The sequence below is a fragment of the Podarcis bocagei genome (genome assembly GCF_964188305.1).
Source record: "Podarcis bocagei genome assembly, chromosome: 3".
In the NCBI taxonomy this organism is placed as follows: domain Eukaryota; kingdom Metazoa; phylum Chordata; class Lepidosauria; order Squamata; family Lacertidae; genus Podarcis; species Podarcis bocagei.
Window position 1 is genome coordinate 80,303,603 of NC_138127.1, and position 27,623 is coordinate 80,331,225.

The following is a 27,623-nucleotide window of genomic DNA, read 5'->3' on the forward strand; positions in this document are numbered from 1 at the left end:
ATTGGAATTGGCACACGAGCATTTTGCCATTTCTATTCACACCTTCCCCACCCCCAAACTCCTTACAGATTGATCTTAGTGTCCATCTAATAGTTTAAGCACTGTGTGACATTTTATTTAGATCTGGCCTTAATTTTTAAAAATGTCTCTCTGTGCTGGGAGGAGCAGCACTGGGCTGCTGATAAAGTTAGCAGTACATCTTTTTAAGTATCAGCTGAATCTACTGTTCAGGTTTTCAGGAAGGACTCTCAAAGTTAGGTCTTTTCACAGGCGACACTAACAGTGTAATCCTACACATGTCTACCCAGAAGTACCTCCCAGTTCAACAAAACTTACTCCCGAGTAAATGCAATCACAAGCACACTTACTAGGGAGCAAGCCCCAATGAATTCACCTTCTGAATAAACATGTTTATGATTGCACTGCAAGAATGCCTTTTACAAAGTGTCTTCAAATGTATATACAACACAAGGATCACATGTTTTTTAACTGCAGTCTCTCTAATTGTGACTATTCATTCAAATCAAATGAACTTGCAGGTGGGTGCCATCTGTTCCCATGAACAAACACAGTCTTATCAAACACATCATTGATCCATCAGTCTACCATTTATCACAGATTAACTCAGATTGCCCTCCAAGGACCATGGCCTTCCCTGCAGTAAGAATTATGAGCTGTGGCATGTCTAAAACATTAGGCCTGGACACATTTAACATAGTTCATTATGATGCCATGTGCAGATATAATCAATTAACAGATATATATTTATTTATTTATCTATTTTAAATGCTGCCTTTCCAAAACAGTGACCAAAAAACAAGAGAGAGACACTAAGGATAACACCATGGGTATAACAAAGTGATCTTGCCTACAAAGAAATATCTGTTAGTCTTCACAGTATACCACAGGACTCCTGTTTCCACCCCCATAAAGTTTCGGCATCTTTTGAGAGTTCAGTTCAAAATGTTGGTAATAAACAATTATCTGGTAACATTATACGAATCTGAGTTACAAATTACAATGCAGGTCTTTTTCTCTAAGAAGCCAAGTAAAATTATAACCGGCCGGAAGTATGGGCACAAATTAGCCAAAACTAAACACTTGGCACATGAATGAACAAGACACATAGGTGCTTAAATTTCTTTCACTGATATCAGTAGGAATTTTTAAATGCTGAAATTTGGCTGGTTTGTGCCCTATGATAACAACATTGCAACTGCTGAACAGATAAGCACTTTAAGGCAAAGAGTCCTCTGACCCCTTCCTAATATTCGATTATCTTATAGACAGGGTCTCCAACTTTAATGGTTCCAAGTTTAGATACTGTGAAAAAGCTCCCAAACAAGGGGGCAGATTTGTAGAGATGCTTGTCCGCGGGATCACACATGCGGTAGCTGCAAAGAAAAAAATAGGACCTTTATTAGTGAAATTATGGCAAAGGACTGTTAGCATGTGAAGAAACGGGTTACATTGTGAAGGAACATTGTGAGAAAAACACTGTTACCTTTAAATTTACCCACACAATGTGACTGTTTCTTCACACAGCTGCCCCACATTTTAAAACTTTCGAGGGGGCTCATAGGGTCCAGTTTTACATTTATTTATTTTTATCCTGCACTTCTTCTAAGGAGGGACCACAGCTCAGTTGCCAGGGCACCTGCTTTTCACGCAGCAGGTTTAATCCTGGCAACAACACTCAAGAAAAAGTATTTCGCATGGCGACGTTCCAAGTCTGTAGCTGTAACAGTGGTACTTTAAATGACGTGCAGAGTCTTCCATCTTTTGAGAATAGCATCTCATTCGCTTTCCTAAGGTGTCTTACAAAAGTGAATTGTGAAGGGAGCTGAAAGAGTTAAAATGGCTTTTAAAACCTCTTGGGTACTTTGAAATTTATTTCCCTGGCTGCTGTGGGCTTGTCAAGTAACTGATGGGGGGCATGGAGGGGTAGGAATCACTTTTGCTGTTTGGACATTGTGGAGATAGAGTGGTAGGAGAATTATTTTCTTTTCACCATTTACTTGGCTGAGATTTAGTGTCCTGTCATGCTAAACTCTCCCCACGCAGACAAGGAAGGCACTTTGCATTTGCCAGATGAGCTCTTGGGATGATTGCGGAAGACCTTCTCTCGCCCAAATTTATGGTGCCCCCCTTGAAAGTTTACACTTAGTTGTATTTATAATGGCTTAAAGGCTTAGCAAAATCCTGGACGCTGGCTGTGCTGCATAAGACCTTCAAGCTTTATTACTGCAAATTTAGACGGATAATGTTATATGATAGACCAGATTATGGGACAGAAACCTGTGAGATCCTCTGTGTTATCATTAGAGCAGTCAGCCAAGCAAGACTTATTGGCTGATTAATAGTTTTAGAGGAAGATGATTAATTAAACAATACAATTAAATGCATTTGTATATTACCAAAATATCAATAGTGGTGCCTTTTTTGAGATATTGAGGGAAGCATGAGATAACTTTCAATTAACGTTCATTGCAAGATGGTAACTGTTGTTTTTAATGTACTCTTTTACATTTCCTATTATGGTAATCTGCCGGAACCAAAACTGACTTTTAAAAAATCCAAGTTTCCCCTTAATTTTCAGACCTGGCCTGAAATGGTTAATCAAATAATGCTTAGGACTGCAATCCTACTCCACTTATGTGGGAGTAAGTCTTGCTGAATTCAATTAAAACTTACTTCTTGTTTGAGTTGTACTGTTAATTAATTAATCAACAAGCTCACACGAAATTACTGGGGAGCAGTATAGAAATGTAATGCAATGAGTGAATGAATTAATAATTGTTGCAGCATAATTTAATTAGTGTTGCACAACTGTACTACAATTAACTAAGAAAATGCCTTTCGTATTCTGCTCTTCTAAGGGTACTATACTTAGGGTTAATAATAATAATAATAATAATAATAATAATAATAATAATAATTTATTTATATCCCACCCTCCCCAGCCGAAGCTGGGCTCAGAGCGGCTAACAACAATAAAATAATACAGCATTCTAAAATCAATTCATTATAAAATCAGTTCACATCAAATTTATGGCAACCATTGGGCTAGAGTTCTAGGTAGAATTACCAAAGGAGGGGGTCAGGCTGTGCCTTGGCCAAAGGCCTGGTGGAACAGCTCTGTCTTGAAGGCCCTACGGAAAGATGTCAAGTCCTACAGGGCCCTAGTCTCTTGTGACAGAGCGTTCCACCAGATTGGAGCCACAGCCGAAAAAGCTCTGGCTCTGGTTGAGGCCAACCTAACCTCTCTGTGGCCCGGGACCTCCAAGATGTTTTTGTTTGAAGACTGTAAGGTCCTCCGTGGGACATACCAGAAGAGGCAGTCACAGAACTAAGCAGCATTACTGATGCTAAATAAATGTTTACAACAATATTAGGAGAAGTAATAGCAACAGTACTCCGTGGTGTTTCAGTGGGCAGCACTCAGGCTACTTTACATGTTAGGTTATGTAAGTGAAAGGCTACCTCTCCCTGTTTGTTGCATCTAGCATGGCTTGCCACATGGAACCTCAGGTTTGCATCAAGTTTCCCATCAGCTTCAACTGAATGTAGAGTTTACCAGTGCTGTCTTAGACATTCTGTATCAGGGGTGGAGAACCTTTCCAGATGCTGTTGGATCCCAACTCCCATCAGCACCAGCACACATGGCCTATGGTCAGGGATGAGGGGAGTTGGGAGTCCAGTAACATCTGGAGGACCACAGGTTTACCACCCCTGTTCCGTGCAGAGACTTGGCAAATTACACTGCTAGACATTTGAGATAAGCATGGAGAGGTTTCAAGCAAAAACAGTCTCCGCACGGCTTAGCTGACCCATAGCAGATCCAAATTTGAACCCCTGTTTGTTTGCATATTTCATAAAAATTATACACCATTCAATTGGGGGGGGGGGAGGACCCAAATCAGTTTGCAAAAGACAAAACAGTAAAATCAAGAAAAATTACAACCCTACTTTAAATTAAACAAAAGTTAAAATACTAAAACAGATTAAAGTTGCCTCAACTTTCTAAGCTTCTGTGTAGGCTTGTCTAAAGAGGAATGCTTTTAGCTGGCACCGAAAAGAGTACAGTGAAGACACCTTATTGATCTCAATAGGCAAGGATTGTTGCATTGCTTTTTATCCCCCAAATGGGATCTTCAGCATATCATGCAAAAGGGGAGTTGTACGCAAATTGCTTGCATTAGATGCAGCTATACCTGTTTTCTGAGCATCAGTTTGAAGCTGACGGAGGTTCAGTCATGAAATTACTTTCAAATGGTAGTCTAGATCACTGGCTGCCTCTTAATACCCTGATCCAAAACCGAAAAGTTAAAAAAGATATTTGACTCAGGGAGCAATCCTTTGTATGTTTAACTTAGAAGTTACTCTGAGTTTTCTCTAGTCAAGTGAACTCGTTTACCTTCAGTGCTGAACATCATGTATGAAGGCCTAGAAATATATGCAGTAATGCAGGAAGATAAAGTCAATGGACATAAATGCATACTACCCAAATACAAGCCATATTTTTAAATTTTAAAAAGTGGCATACACATCAGTCCTACACAAGGTACTTGGGTGTAAGTCTCAAGGAACACAGTACGTAGGATTAGCTTCAGAAGCAGTGCCACTCATCTACTGAGCAATGGTGTTTCCAGATAGGGGCCTAACTTCCAAATGGGTTATTGAGATATCACAAGCAGGTCATTGGCAACAGTGTTTTCCCAAATCAATCCCACCCCCACCCCCCATAAAGGTAAACCTGGGTTAAATTGGCGAAGATACAGACCAGCATTTTGCTGCCAGCAATAAATGAGGATCACCCCAACACTATGCCAGACGTGTAACTGTTCATGATTGCTGTCATACTTTACCTTTTTAGTGTTTCCAGTGGCTCCTTTCTGTCTATGATGCCATTTTCTGGGTCAACAGTTGTAAGAAGACACCTGCAATGGCAAACGACATTTTGTAGGAAACAGGATCAAACAGCTGATTATTCCCTTTGCCAACCCCAAGCTTACCTGCCACATGCCATCACCTCTCTCAGTTCCACATCACCAATTATAACTTTGCCCCAGGTGTCCTAAGGGAAAATCAAGCAACAATTTGTGTTTACTTTCATACTAAACTTCTCATACTCAAGTTCAACAGATTTCACCCCCTATTTGCTGATGTGCAGCTGCTTAAAACTAAAATGGAAATGATGTGTTTTTTTCTAATGAAAGGGTCAGGTGTTGCTAAACCACAAGACTGAAATAAGGATTATATTAGTACTTTTCTTTTGCCTCATCTGGAATTATTTAGCCTAGCAGATGGGCTAGTTACTTACATGGACTGTTCTTCTGAGCCAGAAAGGCTAGTTATTACATTCTTCAAAACCAAATTCCCATGACTGGTTTTTAAGTGGAAGAGGCATCAAAAAGGCCCTTTCCAACTCAGTTTTCATGCGATAAAGTGGTTTTGTGGAAGCAACCCGATATGGTAAAACTTGAAAGTCGCCACATGCTGACAAAAACTTGCAATAGCACAGGGACAGGGAACTTGTGGCTCTCCAGGTGGGTTGGGCTCCAACTTCCATCAGTTCCAGCCAGCATGGCCAGTGGTCAGGGATGATGGGTGGTGTAGTTCAGCAACATCTGGAGACTTGCATGCTTTTTACATGACCCCTATGTGAAGACAATCGTGGGTAGTATTCAGTTTAAATCAAAGTAGACCTGCTGATATTGCCGAATATGGCCATGTTAGGTCCATTAATAACAGTGGATTTTAATCCCAACTATGTGGTCTAAACCACAGAGCCTAGGACTTGCCGATCAGAAGGTCGGCGGTTCGAATCCCCACAATGGGGTGAGCTCCCGTTGCTCGGTCCCTGCTCTTGCCAACCTAGCAGTTTGAAAGCACGTCAAAGTGCAGGTAGATAAATAGGTACCACTCTGGCGGGAAGGTAAACAGCGTTTCCGTGCACTGCTCTGGTTTGCCAGAAGCGGCTTAGTCATGCTGGCCACATGAACTGGAAGCTGTACGCTGGCTCCCTCGACCAGTAAAGCGAGATGAGCACCGCAACCCCAGAGTCGGTCACGACTGGACCTAATGGTCAGGGGTCCCTTTACCTTTACCTATATCTTAGTTGACTACTACCCTGCATCATCACTTCTTCATTGTCCCTACATTATAGCAAGTAAATAAAGAGGGAAAGAAAGAGGGACACATGGTGTACATGTGAACAGCTGGGTAGATGCTTCAGGAGGGAAAATGAGGGGAGGGAGCAGGCATGTAGATGCAGAGAGCATGAGAGAAGACTCTGGAACACACAAGAAAGAAAGAAAAGGGTTATGGAGGACAGATGAAAGAGAATAACTGAATTGTGGGGAGGGGAAAGAATGAAGGGGAAGCTGGAGCCATTCTTCCCCTCAGTCTCCAATGGCTCCCCAAATAGCTAGTCACCTTCACAAATGTGTGCGCACATGCACAATCTCATCCTCACTATGGCCTGGTTATGTAAAAGTTCCCATTCTTGTGGGAAGAAAGCCAGTTGGAGTTTGACAATCAGTGCAGCTGCTTCTGAGGGAAGGCTGAATGTCATTTTGGGTTGAATGAGGGCTTCACTGAATGTTTAGGCACAGGGCGGACACTCTGCCAGTTGCAGAGATGGTGTGGGTTGACTAGGAGGAGGAGGATCTGAAGAAGTGAGGTAAAGGAGTAGGAGTTCACATTGGTTAGAATGAGCTGTTTAAGGATCTGAAGGAGAGAGGCACCATTCTTTTACTCCCAGTTAAGAGCTCAAAATTTAGGTCAGGCATGATGCCAAATTCAGGCATGCTGCCAAAGCTGCTTCTCCCACACTTCACCACAAGATGGCAATATTACCACTATAAACTAACTAACCATGCTGCAGCCTCCAAAAGAGCTGTATCATAATTCAGTAGAATCATAGAAAGAAACCCGAGGGTCATCTAGGCCCCTCTTGCAGGATCAGCCTCAAAGCAGGAGCCTCCTTATCTCTGCACTGGTTCACCTTTGTGGTGAGACACCTGAGGGTGCAGAATCCACACCCCTGCCCTCCTATCTGGTGCTTCCCAACACTTTTTCTTGCTGTCCTCATTTAAGTGGGTTCCTCATTTTAAACCCTTGCTTCCACCTCACCTTTGCACCCCTGTTGATCTCTTATACTGCCTTAATGTGAAACTGCTTATTAGCTTCCGCTTTGGGCCCATTGTGACTCTAGCCCAAACTTTCCAGGACTTGCATTTCTACCTTCCGTGTGCTCAGCTGCTGGTGCCCCAAAATGCTGAAGGGATATTAATCTGTCCCTAGAGAAAGCCATTGTCTTTCGAACCAACCAATCAACCAGGTTAGTGATCAAATAAGTAAGGTTTCTGTTTTGTACACACACCCTCATTGTTACAATGCTTTCCAGAGACTATCATCATTATAATAGCAGTATTGTGCAAACATTCACAATGCGGGGGAGATTTGACACTGTGCCTTTTGCCTAGATTTGGCATGTTCTACCATATTACACTGGAAAATCCTGATTCATCCTGACCTGCAACATTTCAGAAATAAGGCGGCGGCAGCAGAGAGAAAAATACCTTTGGAAATTTCAAGGCCAAGTGAGATAACCTTGGCTGAGAAGGTTGCAATATGGAACCAAATGCAAAGCATTTTCTCATAAAGAAAATGAGAACATAAAATCTCAACAGCAGATTGTGTGTGTACGGAAATGGGAGGTGTTATTTTTAGAGGCGAACCCATAACAAACTGATATGCATTCCAGCTCTTAGCTCTGCTAGGAATGCTTAGAAAGTTTATATGGAGGGAATACTAGTTTCCCTTAGGGTAGCTGCCATGCAGCACCACACAACACTAGAGGTGCATCTAAGTAGGGTACTGACTGCTGAATTGTCTGCTAATACTTCTGCTAGCTATGCAAAGATTAACCAGTACAGTAACCAGTGAATAAAGTGGAATGTGCATGCAAGCCCCTAAGAAGGAGATCCTTTTCCAAAAGGAAATGTCACGCAGAAGAAACATTGAAGCTCATCACTTTTAGGGCTTGGAAATATACCTGCACAATGCCTATTACTTTAAATTAAAAAACGACACCCGTTCTACTGCTGCATATATCTTTTTTCAGGATCATGGTAAGGAAGGAATGGGTTAAAATTCTATCCCTCTGCCCTGTGTCCTCTATCTGGACTGCTTATTTTTAAATGAAAATGAAACCAGAGATAATGTCACTCCAAGTGAAACATTTAGGTTAGGTGCTCATTAATACAAATTGGTTCAATGAAGAGCCTATCTTACTGTTTGCATTTAAATCAGTGCATCTTGTAAATAGTGGAAATGGAAATAGTGGAAATGGAAATGATTGCTTTCTCCTCTGCTGCCAACATAAAATCCTTGCAACTGTCTATATTCTAAGATACATACTGTATACTACAGTTGCTACACTATAGCTCAGGTGCTTTTCCAAATGCTCGCATAAAATGTTTCTTTTTAAACATGCACACATTTTGGATGAATTGTTTTAGAAACCAAAGGGAGACAAACAACATTTTCTCTACCTCCTCATAAGCTCCACAGCCTGAAACAGTAATGTTTGGTCTAAAATGTCGCATGTTGATTTTCTTCTCCATTCTGGAATTTAAATCTTCCATTGAAGCGTCTGAGATGATTAAGAGGGGAGCACAGTCACTATAGGGAACCTGTGTTGCAAAGATACATAAATATTACCAATGTCACTACAATAGCAGGTTAATAAGCATCTTGCTGGCATCCCTCTTAAGCATTCATCATGAGCACATTCCACAGATTCCTCAGCAGCAATAGCAAAAAGCTGCCTTGCCATTTATTATTAGCTCTGGAAAATCCCACCAGTTTACACCTCTTAATCTCTTCCCTCTTTCGGTACTTAGAATGCAAGGAAGACGTTACAAAATTTGTGACATCCCATGCAATGAATAGCCCATGAAGTCTTATCTATCGATAAAACAGTCTCTCAGACTTTAACTTGTTTATTTATTGCATTTACACCCCACCTTTCCTCCAAGGAGCTCAAGGTAGAATACACAGTTCCCCTCATCCTCCATTTTATCCTCACAACAGCCCTTTGAGGTTTGGCTAAGAGTGAATGACTCCATGACTATGGCTTTTTCCCCAGCCTGAACTCAGTTCCAGCAGTTCTCAGATGGGTGCCATTGCCATTATAAGAGAACAAGGGAGGTGTTCATGGTGAGTTTAGGCACCTCCCCTCCCCCCCACAAAAATAGCGCTGTCCATGACGGAGCAGATATTTAAACTTAGGTCCTAGTCTAGCCATTACAGCTCATCCTCTTTCAGAAAGGCCAAGGGCTCCAAGTAAATTATTATTTATGTTGTATTATTTATTTATTTATTTATTTATTTATTTATTATTATTATTATTATTATTATTATTATTATTATTATTATTATTATTATTATTTTATACACTGCACATCTGGCTGGGTTTTCCCAGTCACTCTGGGCAGCTCCCAACAGAATATTAAAAGTACAATAAATCAAACAGATGTCTTCTAAGAGTCAGATGTCTTCCTTGACATCTGACGGGAGGGCGTTCCACAGGGCGGGCGCCACTGCTGAAAAGGCCCTCTGCCTGGTTCCCTGTAACCTCACTTCTCGCTGGAAGGGAACCACCAGAAGGCACTCAGAGCTGGACCTCAGTGTCCGGGCTGAATGATGACTAGTCCCAGGCTAGTCCTGACTTACATTTTTAAAATCAGCTATCAATTCAGATGTAAAAATATGGCAAGGATTTATTTTTTTTAAGCAGGATGGCAAATGATTAATGCTCACAATAAAACAATATTTATTTATCTAACCTCATCATTAGGTTGAAAAGGTTTGTGAATCTTTTCACATTTTCTTGGCGCCATGTCGGTCTCATAATGTACCAGCCGATATGATTCTGACTTCAAGAAAGTGGTGAACCAATGAGCCGCTTCATCACCACAGTCCCGTCCTTGAATATCAAGCCCAAACACCCTGTTGGAAATTACAAAATGGAGACAGGTGCTACACAAGGTAATACCATTGTAAGGACGTTGGTTTTATCCTCAGTTGAAAAGAAGACACTCTTGTAAGGGAGTACAACTCAAATCTTCCTCAGGTCTACTTTACTAATTCAAGAGAACCATGTTGTTGTGTTTTTATTCCAGTTTTATTTTTAACCCCTTTGCTGTTCACTTTATTTTTCTCGTTGCACACCTTTGTGCATTTTCTCTTCACACCACTTCAGGTGTGTCTGGATATTTAAATTTGTTACAGAAAAACAAATCCCTCTCTCTATTGGCCCTCCCTCCTGTGCTCTACTCTTTTAACATACACTTCTTTTCTCTCAACATCACAAGGCCTCATCACTATTAGCTCCCTCTTTTTATCTGCACCCCCATCCCTACTCTTTCCTGCTGAGATGAGAGGTAGTAGCACTAAAGACTTTTATTCTCCAGGATGAAGCACACATTACTAGCTAGCTGAATGGGAAAGTTGGTGTCAGCTGCATCATGTGCTTTCAAAGAGGACGAGCAATGCAGAACTAGTAAACAAGCATTGTCCTATTCAAAGTTCTACTTTTGATGAACTTGGGTGAGCCTTAAGATATACAGTGGTACCTCAGGTTAAGAATGTAATTCGTTCTGGAGGTCCATTCTTAACCTGAAACTGTTCTTAACATGAGGTACCACTTTAGCTAATGGGGCCTCCTGCTGCTGCTGCGCCACCAGAGCACAATTTCTGTTCTCATCCTGAAGCAAAGTTCTTAACCCGAGGTACTATTTCTGGGTTAGCAGAGTCTAAAACCTGAAGCATGTGTTACCCAAGGTACCACTGTATTCCCACCTTGAAGTGGGAAAGTACAGAAGGGGGAAATGGAATTCAGGTAGGGAACACAAATGAATCAAGCAGGGGCACATTAGCCTGTGGGCCTTATTACTTCTTTATTTATTTGAATCATAGACTCATAGTGTTGGAAGGGACTCCCAAGGGTAATCTATTCCAACCTCCTGCAAACTGGAGTATCCATAAAACATTATCTAGAAAAATCTCAAAACAGCGGAACTCACGGTGATCAGGTCTGCATAATTAAAACAATATGTTTGATATAATCATCAGAGTATAATGAATCAGGTTTTAAGAGAGAGGTCCTAGCACAGATTATTTTGTCTTTGATACTGGACTCTTGTTCAGTACCATCATGAACAGTTAGGGACATGTGACACCTAACAACAAAGGCCAAGAAGGCAAAGAGAAAACAATATGTGGAAGTAACGTTTTCAGCCCGATTAAAAAAGAGAGAGACTAAAACCTATTCATTCATCACCTGCAAGTCTTCACTGGATTGTTCTTAGGAGCAGTGATAGGGATGGTCAGTTCCTTCATTTCTGGAGCATTCAGGATTAAGAGACCATTTTCACAATTTACAGAGACCAGAACCAGACGAGGCTCCTGCCGAGCTGTGACCATATGACCATCTTCCTTAATCACCAGCCAAAATCTATGATTAAACATAGACAGAATTGTTAATCCTTTAAATGTTATACCTAAATTGCTGACAGGCCATGAGAAAAATATTGTTACCTGCCACCCCAATCTCCAAGTTGTGTAAGATTCCAGGACTACAAGGAGTGCTTATCTGCATTCTTTGATTCCATTTAGATCACGAGGCACAACAGAGACTGTGGTGTCTTTATGATATATGGTTTAATTATACAGGTTTATAAGGGGAGTTTACCATGGAGGGATCTCCAGCATTACATTCCAAGAGGTTCTGGCTTCCCCCATAGACACAGCACTGGATCCAAAACAGACATCAGCATCCTGCTTTTTGACTCTCGCTCCAGCCCATTGCCACTCCATTGCTTAGCTCCTTACTGCCATTCTAAACTGCCACCTACCTAAAACACTGGCCTTGTATTTATGAACTAAACTCTCAGCTGAGGGAGGGAGGAAACCCATCCATTTGCAAATGAGATTTACCCTTTCATCCTTTGAAATGCTAACGATTCATTACTCCAAAGTAACACCTCACACAGGAGGCATGTCCTGGCTTAATTGGCTTTTGACACTTATCTTAATTGAGGGATTAGCTAAGTCTAGCACACAGTTTAATTACACACTGGGTCTGGCTTAAATGCACATGTGTCTAGCTTTGATGCCCCATATGCTAGCACCTATAAACCTATAGCAATATTTTAACACACTATCAAAACAAGCATCCTTATTGATAAATGAAGTGGTTTGTTGCAGAACACAACTGGATGCCTTCATCTGACCCAGCTGCAACAAAACATGTCTCTCCCCTATCGGTCTCTACACCCACTGGCAGTGTAATTCTCCTTCAACCCCAAAGGCACACTCCATTGGCAGATGGATGCCAACAACAACAACAAGGCCTTTTAAACTGGGGGTGGTGCTGCTGTCGCTGTTACTATGTTATGCAAGGGATGCGGGTGGCGCTGTGGTCTAAACCACTGAGCCTCTTGGGCTTACCGATTGGTGAGCTCTCGTTGCTGTCCCAGTTTCTGCCAACCTAGCAGTTCGAAAGCATACCAGGTCAAGTAGATAAATAGGTACCAATGTGGTAAGAAGGCAAACGGTGTTTCCATGCACTCAGGAACTTCTCACGGTCCTCAGTGCACCAGTAGAAGTTTAGTCATGCTGGCCACATGACCCGGAAAGCTATCTGTGGACAAATGGCAGCCCCCTTGATCTCAAGTGAGATGAGCGCTGCACCCCATAGTCACCTTTGACTGGACTCAGCCGTCCAGGGGTCCTTTACCTTACCTTACTATGTTATGCATTTTTGTGTTTTTATATTGCAAACAGCTGGTGATCCTCGGATGAAGGGCGGTATAGAAATGTAATAAATAAGACTACAAACGTCATAGAATTCCAGATTGTAATTCCCCACGGACACCGCCTGACTGAAGCTCTGGGACACGTGTAGCAACAGCAGCACCACTCAGGGCAGAACGGGCTTCGCCTGCAAGCGCGAGGGTCCTAAGAAGCTTCGTTGCGCGCGGGTAGCAGCTGCAATAGGGCCGCCCCCTTCCCCAAAAAACGACGCGCAGACACCCCGGAACCAACACGGTTCTCACACCGATAAGGGAGGGAAGCGCTAAACTGGCCTCATTTGTCCCACGCGTGAAGAATTGCAGCGGCCTGCACAGGCGCGCGGGAGAAGGAAGCGGACGCCGCGCTCCGCGAGAGCTTTATGGTGCCCTTAGAAGCCCGTTAGTCTTCAAGTCGCCCCAGGACGGACTAACCACACACGCGGCCCTTCCTCCGCCCCCGGCCCCACATTCCTTCCCCTCAACTCTCGAAAGGAAGCGGAGCCTCGTCATTTTCCTCCCTCCCGCTCTTGCGCCCTCCACCCCTCTCCTTGCCTGTCGCGCAGGTCTCCGCTGCGGACGCCCAGCTTGGTCAGCTCGGCGCTCTCGAGGGGCAGCCCCTGGCAGGACTTGACCGGGTAGATGGCGAGGCTGGACACGGCGCCCACCCGCACCAGCTCTCGGCGTGCGCGGCGCCGGCCCCAGCGCCAGGCCGCGGCGGCTCCCAGGCCCACCACGGCGACCGAGGCGCAGAACAAGGCCAGGCGGGAGGACGGCAGCGCCGGCATCGAGAACCGGCCTAGCGACGCGGCCATGGTTGCCGAGGGGGAAACCGTGTCGCAGGCGGGGGAACTTTAACCCGAGGCGGGCCTAGGCCGGGCCATGCCTCCCTCGGCCCGGTTCCTTGGCCAGCTTCTCGCTTGGCAGGCGCCGTCGCTGCAGGCGCCCCCGCCTTTATCCAGACGCTATGGCAGCTGGTATTGCGTTCTTGGGCAGACCTACTCCAAAGCAAGCCCCATTGAGTTCAGTGAGACTTACTCCTGGGTAAGTGCCTACGGGATTGCAACCCAAGCGTGTGCATGTCTGCTTACTCTCACCGTTGGGTTTCTTGGCAGCCCAGAGAGCTGTATTTTGGGGAGGGAGGAAACATACACACCCCTCCCCAAAGAAAACAGCTGGAAGAATAGAAAAACTCCACTTGCAGGGCTCAACATGGAAAAGTTATTAGGCAGAGACCTAAAAAAACAAATCAATGAGTTTTTACTCTTTGTGTTGGAACACTTTGCCACTTTCCTTTCAGGTCAGCCAGAATTCCAAATTATACGTCATGGTACCCACAATGATGGATGGGACTTCGTAGATGCCCTAATTCTGTCACCTTCCCAAATCCACACATTCTTTCACTACAAATGACAGGAGAGGGAGACTAAAGACAGTCCATCTCTCTCCCAGTTCCCCTTAGGCACTGAAGGCAGCTCCCATATAGGTGCAAAAGTGCATCTTCCACTTGAGACATCCATTTCTTCCAGTTGGGTATTAACTGATTAATATGCCATATTTTCCAGTTTGGGGATCATTACTGTGTCTGTATATATGAAATGTAAACTGATTGTTCCTTTCCAAAACTAACTTCAAGTTAAATCTGGGCATGTTGCCTGGTTTGGGGGGGAAATCATACTGGCAAGCTTTGTAACAACATAGTGTATTTACATCAAATGAGAGTCCTATGGGGAACTGAAATTTTCAAAGCTGCCTACAGAATTTAGGTAGTCATGTACACTCACATGTAAGGAAACAATCACATCTGAAGTAGTTCTTTTTAGAGCAATACCTCTATACATGCATACATTATAGCCCCTTGCTCCAAGATATTGAGGTAGAGGAATAATTTATTGACTGGAAAACACATGAAGGTGCTTCAAAGAACAAAATATTACAATGCTAATTCAAGAACCATTTTGCATTGGCTTTTGACATTTGAAGTGTTTTATTTTTCAGACCCACCTTATATTCGTGATTGCAAGAATTTTTAACCCTTTTAATCTTGTGCTTCAATGTTGTAACCCACCCAGGGACCTTAAGGTGAATCTTAATAATAATAATAATTTTATTATTTATACCCCATCTGGTGCTGGATTTTCCCAGCTATTCTGGGCAGCTCACAGCATATATCAGAACATACTAAAACATCAAACATTAAAAACTTCCTGATACGGGGCTTATTGCGCAGAAGACTATCAGGATTTGGTTTTAGAACAAGTATATTCAGCTTAAGCAGGAATCAACTATTTATGAGCTGTCCAATGACATATATTGGGATACTGCACAGCTAGATCAGAACAATTCCCTTGCGAACTGCAGTTAAGACAAGTATATTTAAAAAAGAAAAAAATTTAATTATATTGGGCTTGAGTGGTGTTTCAATCTACATTATACTTCTGCTTTGGAAAAAGTAACCATTTATACTAAGAACTCAACTCCTTTAATATTTCCCTCTCTCAGTGACAATCTGCTGGGAATTATACTGTTAAGAGTCTGTTGTTTTTGTAGGAAAAAACTACCATGACAAAGTTCAGAGATAAAAGTTAAGCTTATTGAAGTATTATCTGGTAAAATATAAAAGAAAGATTACTTGGGTGTTTGGAACCTACTGGCATAGCCCAGGCCTTTAAATGTGTTTTATAGTTAATTATTCCCAACAACATAGAATTGTAGAGTTGGAAGGAACTATGAGGGTCATTTGAAGCTTCCTCTTGTTTTTAAACTCCCTAACACAGAGAGACATTTATTAACAGAACTAAAACTGGTTGTAGAACAAAGTTGCTTCTCACCACCATAAAAGGCCTTTTAAAAAGAAAGAAAAGTATGCAGCTGCACTATTTTGGTCCTTTTACTTTTTTGGTCCTTTTATTTTTTGGTGAGATACTGAAATAATTACTGCTCTTCTAACAGCTATCAACCTTTGCTACTCTTCTCAAAGACAGAAATCTGTCATTTTCACATACAAAGGAATACGCAGAATGGTGGTTTCTAGTTAACAGCACTATCTGCTGCACAGTATGCTTATTCAGAAGTATGTCCTACTAGGTCAATGAGACTTACTCTCAGGAGAGCATACACAAGACTGCAGTCTTGACATGGAATCCTATACATGTCTAGAAGTATAAGTTCACGATTTAATTCAATGGGACTTTATCTCAGAAGTGTATAGGATTGCAACCTAAATTCCAATTTCTTCAAGCTTCACTGTACATTTTGCTGGAAAATAGCACTGGGATATAAGGCAGCAGGGCGGTTGGAAAAGGAGGCACATAGATACTTTTACCATGTGAAAAAGCTATAAAGACTCCACATTAGATACACATGTATACATTTAGTTCAGTTTACTAGCAACTATAAAAACTTTGGACAATGTTTTCAAATAACTTTTCTCTGCTACTTCAGTCCAATGATTTTATGCAAGGAGGACACTTTTTATACATTCAAATAATGTTTCCCATATCAGATCACTTGCAACAATTGCAATGGGTGCAATTCTGCTAAGCACATGAAAGAACAAGGGGAGTCGTGGTGCTTAGGAAACAACCTCCAACATTTATAGGGTAGGATGAACCAAAAAGTATCAAAACATGGCAAACTTTTCAACCCTGTATCAGGGTTTATACAAGTTATGGGGTGGTTGAACAAAATGAAAAACAAAACAAAGTCCAGCAATATTTTTTTCAAACCAATGGAACAATAGTTATCTTTTCTTTCTTCAGCCCAGAAGAAGACTGAGCCTGCTATCTCCACTTCCAACTGTAAACAGATCTTGTGGCTTTAACACCCAGCCTAATTTTTGTTTATTATTCCTTGTCCAGTCACCCTCTAACGCAACTTTTGCATGGTCTTGCCTAATGAATAGTCCTGGAGAACCTGAAATTCCGCCATTTTGGGGGGGGGACTTTGGAATAAGTGAGCATCGTTCCAAACAAGCTTAGCACTACTACGCACAACAGAAGATAATGCAAGCTGTGTTGCAATGAAAAAGATACTGAACACAAACGCTTGTCCTTTTGTGTTTTCACAGTTTTGATCCTCTAAACCTGAAGTCAGTTTGCATGTAACGCGAAGCCAAACCATTGGCTTAACACAGTGGTTCTCAAAGGCTGTGGCATGGCACATTGGTGTGGCAGGCAAGGATGGCAAGTGTGGCAGGAAGATTCAAGGAAAATCAAATAAACATTTAAACATTTCAGTATAGGTCCATATAGTTAAAGCTATGGTTTTCCCAGTAGTGATGTATTGAAGTGAGAGCTGGACCATAAAGAAGGCTGATCACCAAAGAATTGATGCTTTTGAATTATGGTGCTGGAGGAGACTCTTGAGAGTCCCATGGACTGCAAGAAGATCAAACCTCTCCATTCTGAAGGAAATCAGCCCTGAGTGCTCACTGGAAGGACAGATCGTGAAGCTGAGGCTCCAATACTTTGGCCACCTCATGAGAAGAGAAGACTCCCTGGAAAAGACCCTGATGTTGGGAAAGATGGAGGGCACAAGGAGAAGGGGATGAGAGAGGACGAAATGGTTGGACAGTGTTCTCAAAGCTACCAACATGAGTCTGATCAAACTGAGTTTGACCAAACTGTGGGAGGCAGTGGAAGGCAGGAGTGCCTGGCGTGCTCTGATCCATGGGGTCACAAAGAGTTGGACACGACTGAACGACTAAACAACAACAACATACCATACTATAATAGTATCTTTTTAATTTGCAAAATATGGATAGATAGATATCTTTTCAAAATGAGCGCAAGAGCATCAAGTGATACTCTCATAAATCAAGCACTAGTCATCTTGATCCTGAATAAGCATGCCATCATACTCACCTACAATAATAGGATATTATTGTCATTACTGAATGCTATGTCGACCAGAAGAGCAGCTGGAGGACTGCACACATGAAACACATTACTTATTTATAAGATGTAATGGAGGTGCTGTTAGGTGAAAAAAGAGGGCAGCTGAAGAATGTTTAACGGCAAGTGAAGGATGTCAACTCGACTCTACATAAGAAATGATGCTTCAATGTGAAGAAATGATGATGATCGTATGTTCAGAACAAAAGCGGAAAACCTGATTTTAAGATATTATGTTAATTTAATTTGGTATGATTTTTAATAATTTGGAAAATTATTAAAAATAAATAAAATAAACCCATGGTTTGTCTTAAAACACCACATTTATTATTGTTGTATATAAGGTAGAAAAGATCCATTTAAAAAGGCCCCCAAACAATTATTTTTGGCACAGTTTTCATAAAAAACGTACAAAATAGTTCCTTTTATGATGTATTTTACACCATCAGATTGCCTTGTACACAGTATCTCCAACTTGAATTGTTCCTGTTTTATCAATTCCGAAATACCATCCAAAGAGAGGGTGTGTTCTGTATATGTGCCGTTCCGAAGGATCACACAGGCGGTAACTGTAGAGAACAATAAGCCATCCACAAAATAGTTAAATATGCTTGTTTTCAAGTTAAGTGACTAAGAAAACATTTTTGTAAGAAGCTGATAGAAATACAGGATTTCCAAACATATAAAAAGTTTCACTTTGTTACTTTCATGATTGGCAAATTAGTAACAATTACTTTTGGGAGTAGATGGAAAGGACATCTCACAGAGAGAAAACCACTGCCAAATTAATGTACTTACTAGAGAGCAAGCAGTGATGAAATCAATAGGTCTTAACTTTTGAGTAAACCTGCTCAGAATTCCATTGCATGCTAGTTGCACAGAAACTGGTTGCATTCAGGTCAACAAGACTTCGTTTTGAGTGTTTTACTTACACATCAGAGGGCCAAATTTGTTGATTAATCAGAGCTGTTGTGAAAAACATTATAGCAAATGAAGCACACTTAATTAAGAGGCTCTTTAATATTTAGAATCACAGAACTAGAGGTGGAAGGGACCCTGAGGATCATCTAGTCCAACCCCTTGAAATGCTTGTATATGCAGCTGTCCCATACAGGGATCAAACCTGTAAACTTGGAGTTATCAACACCATGCTCTAACCAACTGAGCTACTGCTTAAAATTTTTGCAGAGGATTACACAGTGTTAGTCTTTTGCAGCAAAAACACCCAAGAGGCCTGTGGCACATTAAATACTAACACATTTCTTATGGGAGATGTTTTTGAGGTTTACTGTCCATGTCCAATTTGCATCTGATGAAGTAGCCTATAGTCCATGAAAGTCTGTGCCTAATACTGTAAATGTTAGTCTTTAAGGTGCCACAAGACGTTTTCTAGTTTTAAAAAATAAGGCTGGAGCCAAAGTGTTAGGGCGTTTCAGCTCAAATCATAGAAATGTAGAACTGGGAGGTACCAGGAGGGTCATCTAATCCAACCCCCTGCAAGGCAGGAAACCCAGACCATGTTCCCTTTGAAACCATGCCAGACCCTGCTTAGCTTTCCAAATGTGCTAGTAGTTTTATTGCTGCGCCACCACACAGCAATTCTTTGCACATTTATTTGGGAATGGGTACCACTGGACTAAATGAGGGTTACTTCTGAGTAGAGGCTTGTACTAGTCATCTTGATCCTAAACAAGCATGCCATCATACTCACCTACAATAACAACATATTATTGTCATTACTGAATGCTTTGTTGACCAGAAAGGCAGCTGGCATGCTTCATTCTAAATATTAATTTGTTGTTTACTATTATATAATAATACTCGTTGGTTCAGCTATTACCATTAGATCATTAGGAACATTAAAGAGAAAAAGCAGAGCACATTGCACTCTTAAAAGTTGTTTTGTTGACAGATTTCATATTAGTAAGCATTCAGAATGGTCAGTTCAACAGATAATGTATTATTTTTAGTCTAGTTTTGCAAGTTTACTGCCTCACTAAAATGCAGAGAGAATTCCCACAGAACCAGGATTTCAAGACATGATCACATTTTGAGAGCTGCACACAATCATTAGTCTACCTACTCAGATGACAGAGGAGGAACTCAGAAAATTTTTGTTACCTTTTCAAGGTTTCAAGAGGCTCTTTTCTGTCCGTGATGCCAGTGTCTGGATCAACAGTAGTAAGTATACACCTGTAATGAAGAAACAGAATGAGGTAACAGCAACCTCAAGTACTTCCTTGCTTCTTCAGATGCAATGCAAAATTGCTTACCTGGGGCAGCCCATTGCACCTTTCATTTCTGCACCACCAATAGTTATCTCATCCCAGGTATCCTGTGGAAATATAGTGTTCACAATATTAGGTCATTTGTAAGCTTTGAATGTAGAATGTGTTTTATTTCGTATTTTTTATTTGTTTATTAAATTTATACCTTACCCTTCCTCCCGAAGGAGCCCAAGGCTGCACTAAAGAGTTCTACTTGCATATAGAAACTTGCACTCTTATAAATACAAAAGTACTTTGCTCCAAGTGACAGTTTAAAAATAATACCGTATTTTTTGCTGTATAAGACTCACTTTTTCCCTCCTAAAAAGTAAAGGGAAATGTGTGTGTGTCTTATGGAGCGAATGCAGGCTGCACAGCTATCAACAGAAGCCAGAACAGCAAGAGGGATTGCTGCTTTCACTGTGCAGCGATCCCTCTTGCTGTTCTGGCTTCTGAGATTCAGAATTTTTTTCTTCTTGTTTTCCTCCTCCAAAAACTAGGTGCGTCTTGTGGTCTGGTGCATCTTATAGAGCAAAAAATACGGTAATTTGATTTTTTTGTTACACACCCACCCCACCCCCAATCTGACTATGTTGCCCCAGCCACTCTGGGCGGCTTCCAACAGAATATACAAAAATACAAGAGAACATCACACAATAAAAGCTTCCCAATACAGGGCTTCAGATGTTCACGGAAGGTCATATAATTCTTTATCTCTCTGACATATACAAATGGAAAGGTATTGTTTGGTGAGGGGGATATTCCATGTATTACCTCCTCATGAGAACTGCAACCTGTGACCAGAATGTTTGGTCTGAAGTTGCGTATTGTAACTTTCTTATCCAATCGGGTATTTAATTCTTCTAAAGACGCTTCAGAAAGCACCATAACCGGGCTACAGTCAGGATAGGCAATCTAGAGAGAGGGAGATTGTTGTAAGACAGACAGCATTTAATCTGGCAGTGGCTGATTGCCATTTTATTTATTGATTAAAACGTACATGGTTGTCCATTAACAGATATTCTCTGGGCTGCTTACAGAACAAAAAGGAAAAAACAACATCCCATATGCAGTGATTAAAAAACAACAACTTTCCTCCTAGCAGAGGCGGAATAAAACTATTAACAGCTCAGATTTAAAAGAAAACAAACAAAAGGATCAGAAAGTTCAATGATTATTTAAATGTTTGCTTAAAAGGCCAGCCTGAATTGGTAATGACCATTAAAGGCCCCTTACAGCAGAAGGTGTGGATAAAATATTTGACCACTGGTATAGGGAAAATAAGGGACGCAGGTGGCGCTGTGGGTAAAAGCCTCAGCGCCTAGGGCTTGCCGATCGAAAGGTCGGCGGTTCGAATCCCTGCGGCGGGGTGCGCTCCCGTCGTTCGGTCCCAGCGCCTGCCAACCTAGCAGTTCGAAAGCACCCCCGGGTGCAAGTAGATAAATAGGGACCGCTTACAAGCGGGAAGGTAAACGGCGTTTCCGTGTGCGGCTCTGGTTCGCCAGAGCAGCGATGTCACGCTGGCCACGTGACCCGGAAGTGTCTTCGGACAGCGCTGGCCCCCGGCCTCTTGAGTGAGATGGGCACACAACCCTAGAGTCTGGCAAGACTGGCCCGTACGGGCAGGGGTACCTTTATAGGGAAAATGGTTCTCAAAGATTTTTCAGTTTTAGTATTGGGTCTGTTGGATTTGTATGTAAGGCTCTGGGCCAGTAGCTACTTGGAAAATGATTAAAAAGCCTTTCCTCCTTGTGAAAGAATCATGTTGTGTGATGGTGTGTTTTTTAGACTACAGTATTTATGGCGGATAGTAAATGTAATGGCTCTCAAGAATACTGGAGTTGGCTGCCGCAAAGCAGACATATCTATACAAGTAGTGGTGTGGCAGAGAACGTTCTCTGTTCCATAAGTTCTATAGCAGCAATTATTTGATGGCAACTGCAGAAGTATTAGGCAACAGTAGCAGTTCCAAAGTCTTTAGCCCAGTAAACAAACATGCTCAACTAGGTCACTCTGTAGGGCAAGGATAGGAAACTGGAGCCAAGGGACTGGATCCAGAATTCCTAAACATCCCACAGGCAGCTTTTGACAGAGCTGCCCATCATGTAATTCAGCTTCATAGAAATAATCAGGAGTATGCTCGAAGTGCACTCCTGATTTCCCCTTTTTAATTTGGCTCTGTGGGTTTACCTGTCATGACATCAGGTGGGTGCGGTTTGGGACCAAACCATACTGTAGGCCAGGCCTAGGCAAACTTATGGAGGGCTGAGTTTGCCTATGCTTGCTATAGGCCAAATGGGGAGGGATCTACCATGCCTCATTAGACCCATGGGATAGGTTCTCCTTCACTGCTCTAGGGCACTGGATAATTTCCCAATAGAAACTGAAACTTTCTGATGCAAATTACCTTATGCCAATTTTTCCAATTTGCATAGGAAAATTTTGCAATTCGATTTTTTCAAGAAAATCCCCAGCGCTGTATACAAGTACCAACATTTTATTTATTTAAAAATCATATACATACCACCCTTTAACAAGGCTTCTAGGGAGATTTACAGAAACAATAAAATACACAATAAGTTACAATACATAAAAAGCTTGGGAGAATAAACACCACAAGCACCTGACACCACAAGCAGCTGCCAGCACTTGCTTTTCAAAGGCAGAGGTCACTAGTTTGCACTTGATCTTAGCCAAAAGGCCGAGAAGCGATCAGAGGTCACTAGTTTGGTCAAGCCGGTCTTTGGAAAACAAGTTTAGACATGATAAAACAATGGGAAAGGATAAGCAAAGGATGTAATGGATCTGTTAATGTAAAGGAAACATCTAACTAAAGCAACAAAAACTTCTTATAGCAAATGCCATTGTTCAAACAATATTCTATTGGAGCCAAAATCCAGTTATTTTAAGCTTGTACTAGGGGTCTTCCAGCACATAACTTATTTGCCTGCAATCCATTTATATTGGTCATTACTACTCAACTTAAACCAACAGTAGGTTGGTTGGTTGGTTAAACTCATGAGACAAAAGAATATAACCTTTGAAAAGCAAATTCACACCAAAACTATGAGTGTGGCACACTCCAAAGATCACTACAAAGTTGTTTCCTAACCTTATCAGTGGGTCGGAAAGGTTCCATAAGATCTTTTGAATTCCGAGGAACCATGTTCGGCTCAAAGTGAACTAAACGGTATGGTTCTGATTTCAGGAAAGTTGTGATCCACCGAGCTGCTTCTTCTCCACAGTCTCTGCCTTGGACATCAAAGCCAAACAGCCTGCAAGATTTGTGGGAGGCATCAGTACTATCTTTCCTAACAACTGTCATTAAAATAATTAATACTACAATGCTGGAGAAGGGGGGAAGCTAATCATTTTCTCAAATGGAAATCCCCACCCATACCTGTCATTTGCCCTATTAGAGAAAACATAGACAAAGCCAAGGACTTCACATGTTCAAAAACTACTCTTCCTAAAGCAGTTTAGGGTCAAATATAGAAAACCTCTACATACAGAAGCATAGTTTGTGGTAACTCTTCAGAATGGACAATAAGGCTCAAAACTTGAAAATCAATTGCATCACGCACACAAAAATTAATGTCATTCACTGGTGTCCCCTTGTGGTTATTGTCAAGATTTTTTAGAATGGAGGATTGCCTTTTAAGCCAACTCTATTGCTGTAGCTTGGTGGGGAGGGGAATATTAAGAATTATGTACAACAACTAAGAGGTGACATACAGGGAAGTCTAAAGCACCTGCAATTCTGCACTGGGTTTTTGACCGACAGTTGGACGGGAATATGAAGATCCTTCATTTCTGGAGCTCTCAGAGTTAAACAGCCATTTTCACTGGTGACAGAAATCAATACTAGCTGAGGCTCCTGCCGAGCGGTCACTGTATGTCCATCTTCTTTTATTACAAGCCAACACCTGAGTTAGGAACAGACCAAAGTTGAAAGCTGATAAGGCTTTATACATCTGATGGAAATGGACAGTAGGCCACAAAAGCTTAAGACATACATTTCAGTCTTCATTTTAGAGTCAGTGTGGTGCAGTGGAGCGGTGGACTCGTAATCTGGTGAACCGGGTTCGCTTCCCCGCTCCTCCACCTGCAGCTGCTGGGTGACCTTGGGCTAGTCACACTTCTCTGAAGTCTCCCAGCCTCACTCACCTTACAGAGTGTTTGTTGTGGGGGAGGGAAGGGAAAGGAGAATGTTAGCCGCTTTGAGACTCCTTAGGGTAGTGATAAAGCAGGATATCAAATCCAAACTCCTCCTCCTCTTCTTCTTCATGGTGCCACAATACTTTTTTGTTCTACTGAAAGGTGAAGCAGTTGAAAGAAGAGGAAGAATACGCTTGTCAGTTTTTGAAATGGCCCTTGTAGCTGCCCCTTTAACAACAGCCCTTTCATCTGTTGCAAATAGCAGGTGATAATGTTTAATTCCATGTCCTGAAGAGCTTCCTCTGATGTTTTCTGTTTGCCAAAGCTCCGTTAAAAGGGAAAGAAGCAAGCCAAGCAAAAACCCTAAGGAGAAAGGCATGGTAAGTACAGTGGAGAAAGAGGGACAGGATACAGCCTGACAGAAAGCAAAACACGAACAAACAGGGGATGCCAGCACCAAGTACTGTACTGAGTTGTACAACTGGAGAAGAGGAAAGCCAGGGTGAAAGGTGTCAAGATTCAAAAGGTCTTACATTCTGAAGAAAAGAACAAAGGGTTAAGTCCCTACTCACAGTCTGAGTTGCACATCATAGCCAGGTAAAAATACCATTATATTCCACCTTCTGCCACTGCCCTTGTTTTCTTCCATGCAAAAGGCTCATGGGGGCAGGAGTCTGTGTGTTAGGGGTGGGGGAGTGAAAGGAGATTAAGCTTAACTTGGCACTTTCAGGGTGTTTTGACTATGGTATGTGCTTCTCTTTTCACAGCAAAGTGCTGTTTAAAAGAACCTATTTCCAGAACAGGCACGGGCAGCTGTAACCTTTATCTCACTTGGAGCAGTTTCATTTTACTGCGAATCAAGCAATTTATATGAAGGGCTGTCATGTGGAAGACAGAACTAGCTTGTTTTCTTCTGCTCTGGAGGGCAGGACTCGAACCAACAGCTTCGCCTTCTAAGTTACAAGAAAGGAGATTCCAACTAAACATCAGGAACAACTTTCTGAACAGTAAGGGCTGTTTGACAGTGGAACTGACTACCTCAGGAGATTGTGATCTCTCCTTCCTTGGAAGTTTTTAAAAGCAGAGGTTAGATGGCCATCTGTCATGGATGCTTTGGTTGAGATTCCTACATTGGGCTACATGACTGTCGGGGTCCCTTCCAACTTTACAATAGGGCTGGACTTCTGTGTGGAAGGACTGTAAACTCATTGCACTTCTGCTACTCAAAGACAAATCCCTGATCCAGGAATTGTTAACGGTATGTTCTTCACAACTGCCTCTGACTGTGGCACTCAGGGTTCCAGTAAATACAGTAGTACCTCGGGTTACAGACTCTGCTAACCCAGAAATATTACCTCGGGTTAAGAACTTTGCTTCAGGATGAGAACAGAAATCGTGTGGTGGCAGCGGGAGGCCCCATTAGCTAAAGTGGTGCTTGAGGTTAAGAACAGTTTCAGGTTAGGAACAGACCTCCAGAACGAATTAAGTTCTTAACCCGAGGTACCACTGTAAATGGAACAGATCCTGCAAGCCTGCTGTACTAGACGATTTTTGTGGAAGTGTGCATAGGCGTAGCCAAGTGGGGGCAGCTGCCCCCCTAAATCAATAAAATCAATAGAAATACTTAACTGAGGTTCAGCCCCCACTAACATGAAATCTCTCCCCCCCCCCAACATAAATCCTGGCTATGCCCATGAAAGTGTGCAAAGGATTTGCGCAAACAGCTACAATCTTATGCAAGCTCGCCTAGGGGGTTAGCTCCATCGAAATGCACACTTCGATCCTTTGCACACTTACCTGGGAGCAAGCCCCAAAATGCACTTAGTCCGAGTAAACAGGCGCACGATCCTGGGATCAAAGGATCAAATTCGATAAAAATTTGACGCGCGTGTTCTTAAAGCACCTGTCCACACGCTTCTCCAAAAGTTTGGGAGGAAAGCAAGTTAGAAGGGAGGCTGGGAGGTGAGGTGGGGAACCCACAGAAGCAAGAAAAAGCGACGCTTCCCGACTTGCACACCCACCTGTCGCCCAGGTCCCCGTTGCGGAGGCCCAGCTCGGTCACCTCCGCCCGCTCCACGGCCACCCCGCGGCAGGACTTGACCGGGTAGATGAAAAGGCCCGAGACCCTTCCCACCGGCTTGAGCTCCCGCCGCCCTGGACGGAGGCGCCTCCGCCGGCGCCAGGCTGCGGCAGCCCCCAGCACGACGAGGACGGCCAGGCCGGCGGAGGCCAAAAGCCAGCCGGGACGAGGCTTGGGCAGCGACTGAAGAGCGGAGCCGGCCATGGCGGTGGCGGCTGCAGCAGCAACGCTAGAGAGAAGCAGCGCCGCGAAGGGGCAGCGCGAGTTTATATGAGAAGCAGGCCGCTCCCTCGACGCTTTCGCTGCTGCTGCGGAGGGAGAGGAGACGCCGCCCCTGGAGCCCCACTGGAGGCCGCGGCGTTTGGGCGGGAATCTGGGCCAGAAATCAGGCCGTGAGATCCCTCGTTAGCCGTCCATGCAGAGGGGAAATGGTTCGTCTTAGGACTCTTGAGGCGCTTGTCGCTGCAGACCCAGGAGGAGATGGTGGTGTGACTTTTCAGTATTGTTATAAAATGAGCAGGGAGGCCCCCCCCCCATGGCCAACCAACATCTGGAAGCGAAGGAAAAGCCTGTCTCGTGCAGGTGTGGCGAATCTCTGACCCTCCAGCTATGGCTGAACAACAGCCCAGAACCCATGAAGCAACTGCCTCAGGCGACAGGATCCACACGGGCGGCATATTTGGTCTCTAAATAAGGTACAGTGGTACCTCGGGTTACATACGCTTCAGGTTACAGACGCTTCAGGTTACAGACTCCACTAATCCAGAAATAGTACCTCGGGTTAAGAACTTTGCTTCAGGATGAGAACAGAAATCATGCTCTGGCGACGTGGCAGCAGCGGGAGGCCCCATTAGCTAAAGTGGTGCTTCAGGTTAAGAACAGTTTCGGGTTAAGAACAGACCTCCGGAATGAATTAAGTACTTAACCCAAGGTACCACTGTATCCCCAGCCGCTGCTGCCATGGCGTTGCGCAACTTGGAGGCTGGAGCTGCCACCTCCTCGGCTCCCCCTCAAAGCCTCTCCACAACAGCCTCTCAGCGAACAGGAAGCACTGCTGGCTTCCTTCCACTCCAGGGAGAAAGTGGCGGGGTCTCTCCTCTGGGGTCTCCTGGGTTCTGCTCCCCGCCAGAGTGATTCAGAGTAGGCCCCTTCCCAATCCCGCATTTTTATTACCCTCCCTGTTTCTGGTGAAGATTTTCACTTCCCCCTTCTTCCCTGGCAGGGGGAGCACCATTTTGTGGTTCACCTCAGGTGCCAAAAGGTCTTGACTTGAGCCTGCTCATTTATTTATACCCACCTTTCCTCCAAAGCTCTCAAGGTGGCAGACCTAGTTTCTCCCCTCCCCTCTCCATTTGAAATA

The 27,623-nt window shown here is 43.0% G+C and overlaps 2 protein-coding genes and 1 long non-coding RNA gene across 3 annotated transcripts; 1 reads left to right on the forward strand and 2 right to left on the reverse strand.

Annotated features, from left to right (window-relative positions):
- Window positions 1-741: 741 nt before the first annotated feature.
- On the reverse strand, window positions 742-13,813 carry LOC308582682 (mitochondrial amidoxime reducing component 2-like). The gene is made up of 7 exons (XM_081186102.1): window positions 13,419-13,813; window positions 11,354-11,527; window positions 9,858-10,020; window positions 8,562-8,702; window positions 5,016-5,077; window positions 4,869-4,940; window positions 742-1,394 (listed from the first exon to the last, which is right to left on the reverse strand). Exons 1-7 carry the CDS (start codon window positions 13,676-13,678, stop codon window positions 1,265-1,267), a joined length of 1,002 nt encoding a protein of 333 aa, XP_081042228.1. The 5' UTR covers window positions 13,679-13,813; the 3' UTR covers window positions 742-1,264.
- Window positions 13,814-18,062: 4,249 nt separating this feature from the next.
- LOC308582683 (mitochondrial amidoxime reducing component 2-like) lies at window positions 18,063-26,513 on the reverse strand. Its single transcript, XM_081186103.1, has 7 exons — window positions 26,205-26,513; window positions 23,778-23,951; window positions 23,138-23,300; window positions 20,800-20,940; window positions 20,032-20,093; window positions 19,880-19,951; window positions 18,063-18,327 (listed from the first exon to the last, which is right to left on the reverse strand). Exons 1-7 carry the CDS (start codon window positions 26,465-26,467, stop codon window positions 18,204-18,206), a joined length of 999 nt encoding a protein of 332 aa, XP_081042229.1. The 5' UTR covers window positions 26,468-26,513; the 3' UTR covers window positions 18,063-18,203.
- Window positions 20,947-23,131, forward strand: LOC308582725. The gene is made up of 3 exons (XR_014005811.1): window positions 20,947-21,318; window positions 21,684-22,693; window positions 22,744-23,131. It is a non-coding gene; the product is annotated as an uncharacterized lncRNA (long non-coding RNA).
- Window positions 26,514-27,623: the final 1,110 nt, after the last annotated feature.

What these genes read in the sequence shown, in the direction of transcription:
- LOC308582682 (XM_081186102.1), bottom strand. Translation starts at nt 13,678, where the DNA reads ATGGCCGCGTCGCTAGGCCGGTTCTCGATGCCGGCGCTGCCGTCCTCC. An exon ending in AGCGGAGACCTGCGCGACAG is followed by an intron (nt 11,528 to 13,418) that starts GCAAGGAGAGGG and finishes GTTTAATCATAG; the next exon opens with ATTTTGGCTGGTGATTAAGG. An exon ending in CTTTTCAACCTAATGATGAG is followed by an intron (nt 8,703 to 9,857) that starts GTTAGATAAATA and finishes TTTGCAACACAG; the next exon opens with GTTCCCTATAGTGACTGTGC.
- LOC308582683 (XM_081186103.1), bottom strand. Translation starts at nt 26,467, where the DNA reads ATGGCCGGCTCCGCTCTTCAGTCGCTGCCCAAGCCTCGTCCCGGCTGG. An exon ending in CTTTCCGACCCACTGATAAG is followed by an intron (nt 20,941 to 23,137) that starts GTTAGGAAACAA and finishes CCCTCTCTCTAG; the next exon opens with ATTGCCTATCCTGACTGTAG. An exon ending in GGTGCAATGGGCTGCCCCAG is followed by an intron (nt 19,952 to 20,031) that starts GTAAGCAATTTT and finishes TCTTCATTACAG; the next exon opens with GTGTATACTTACTACTGTTG.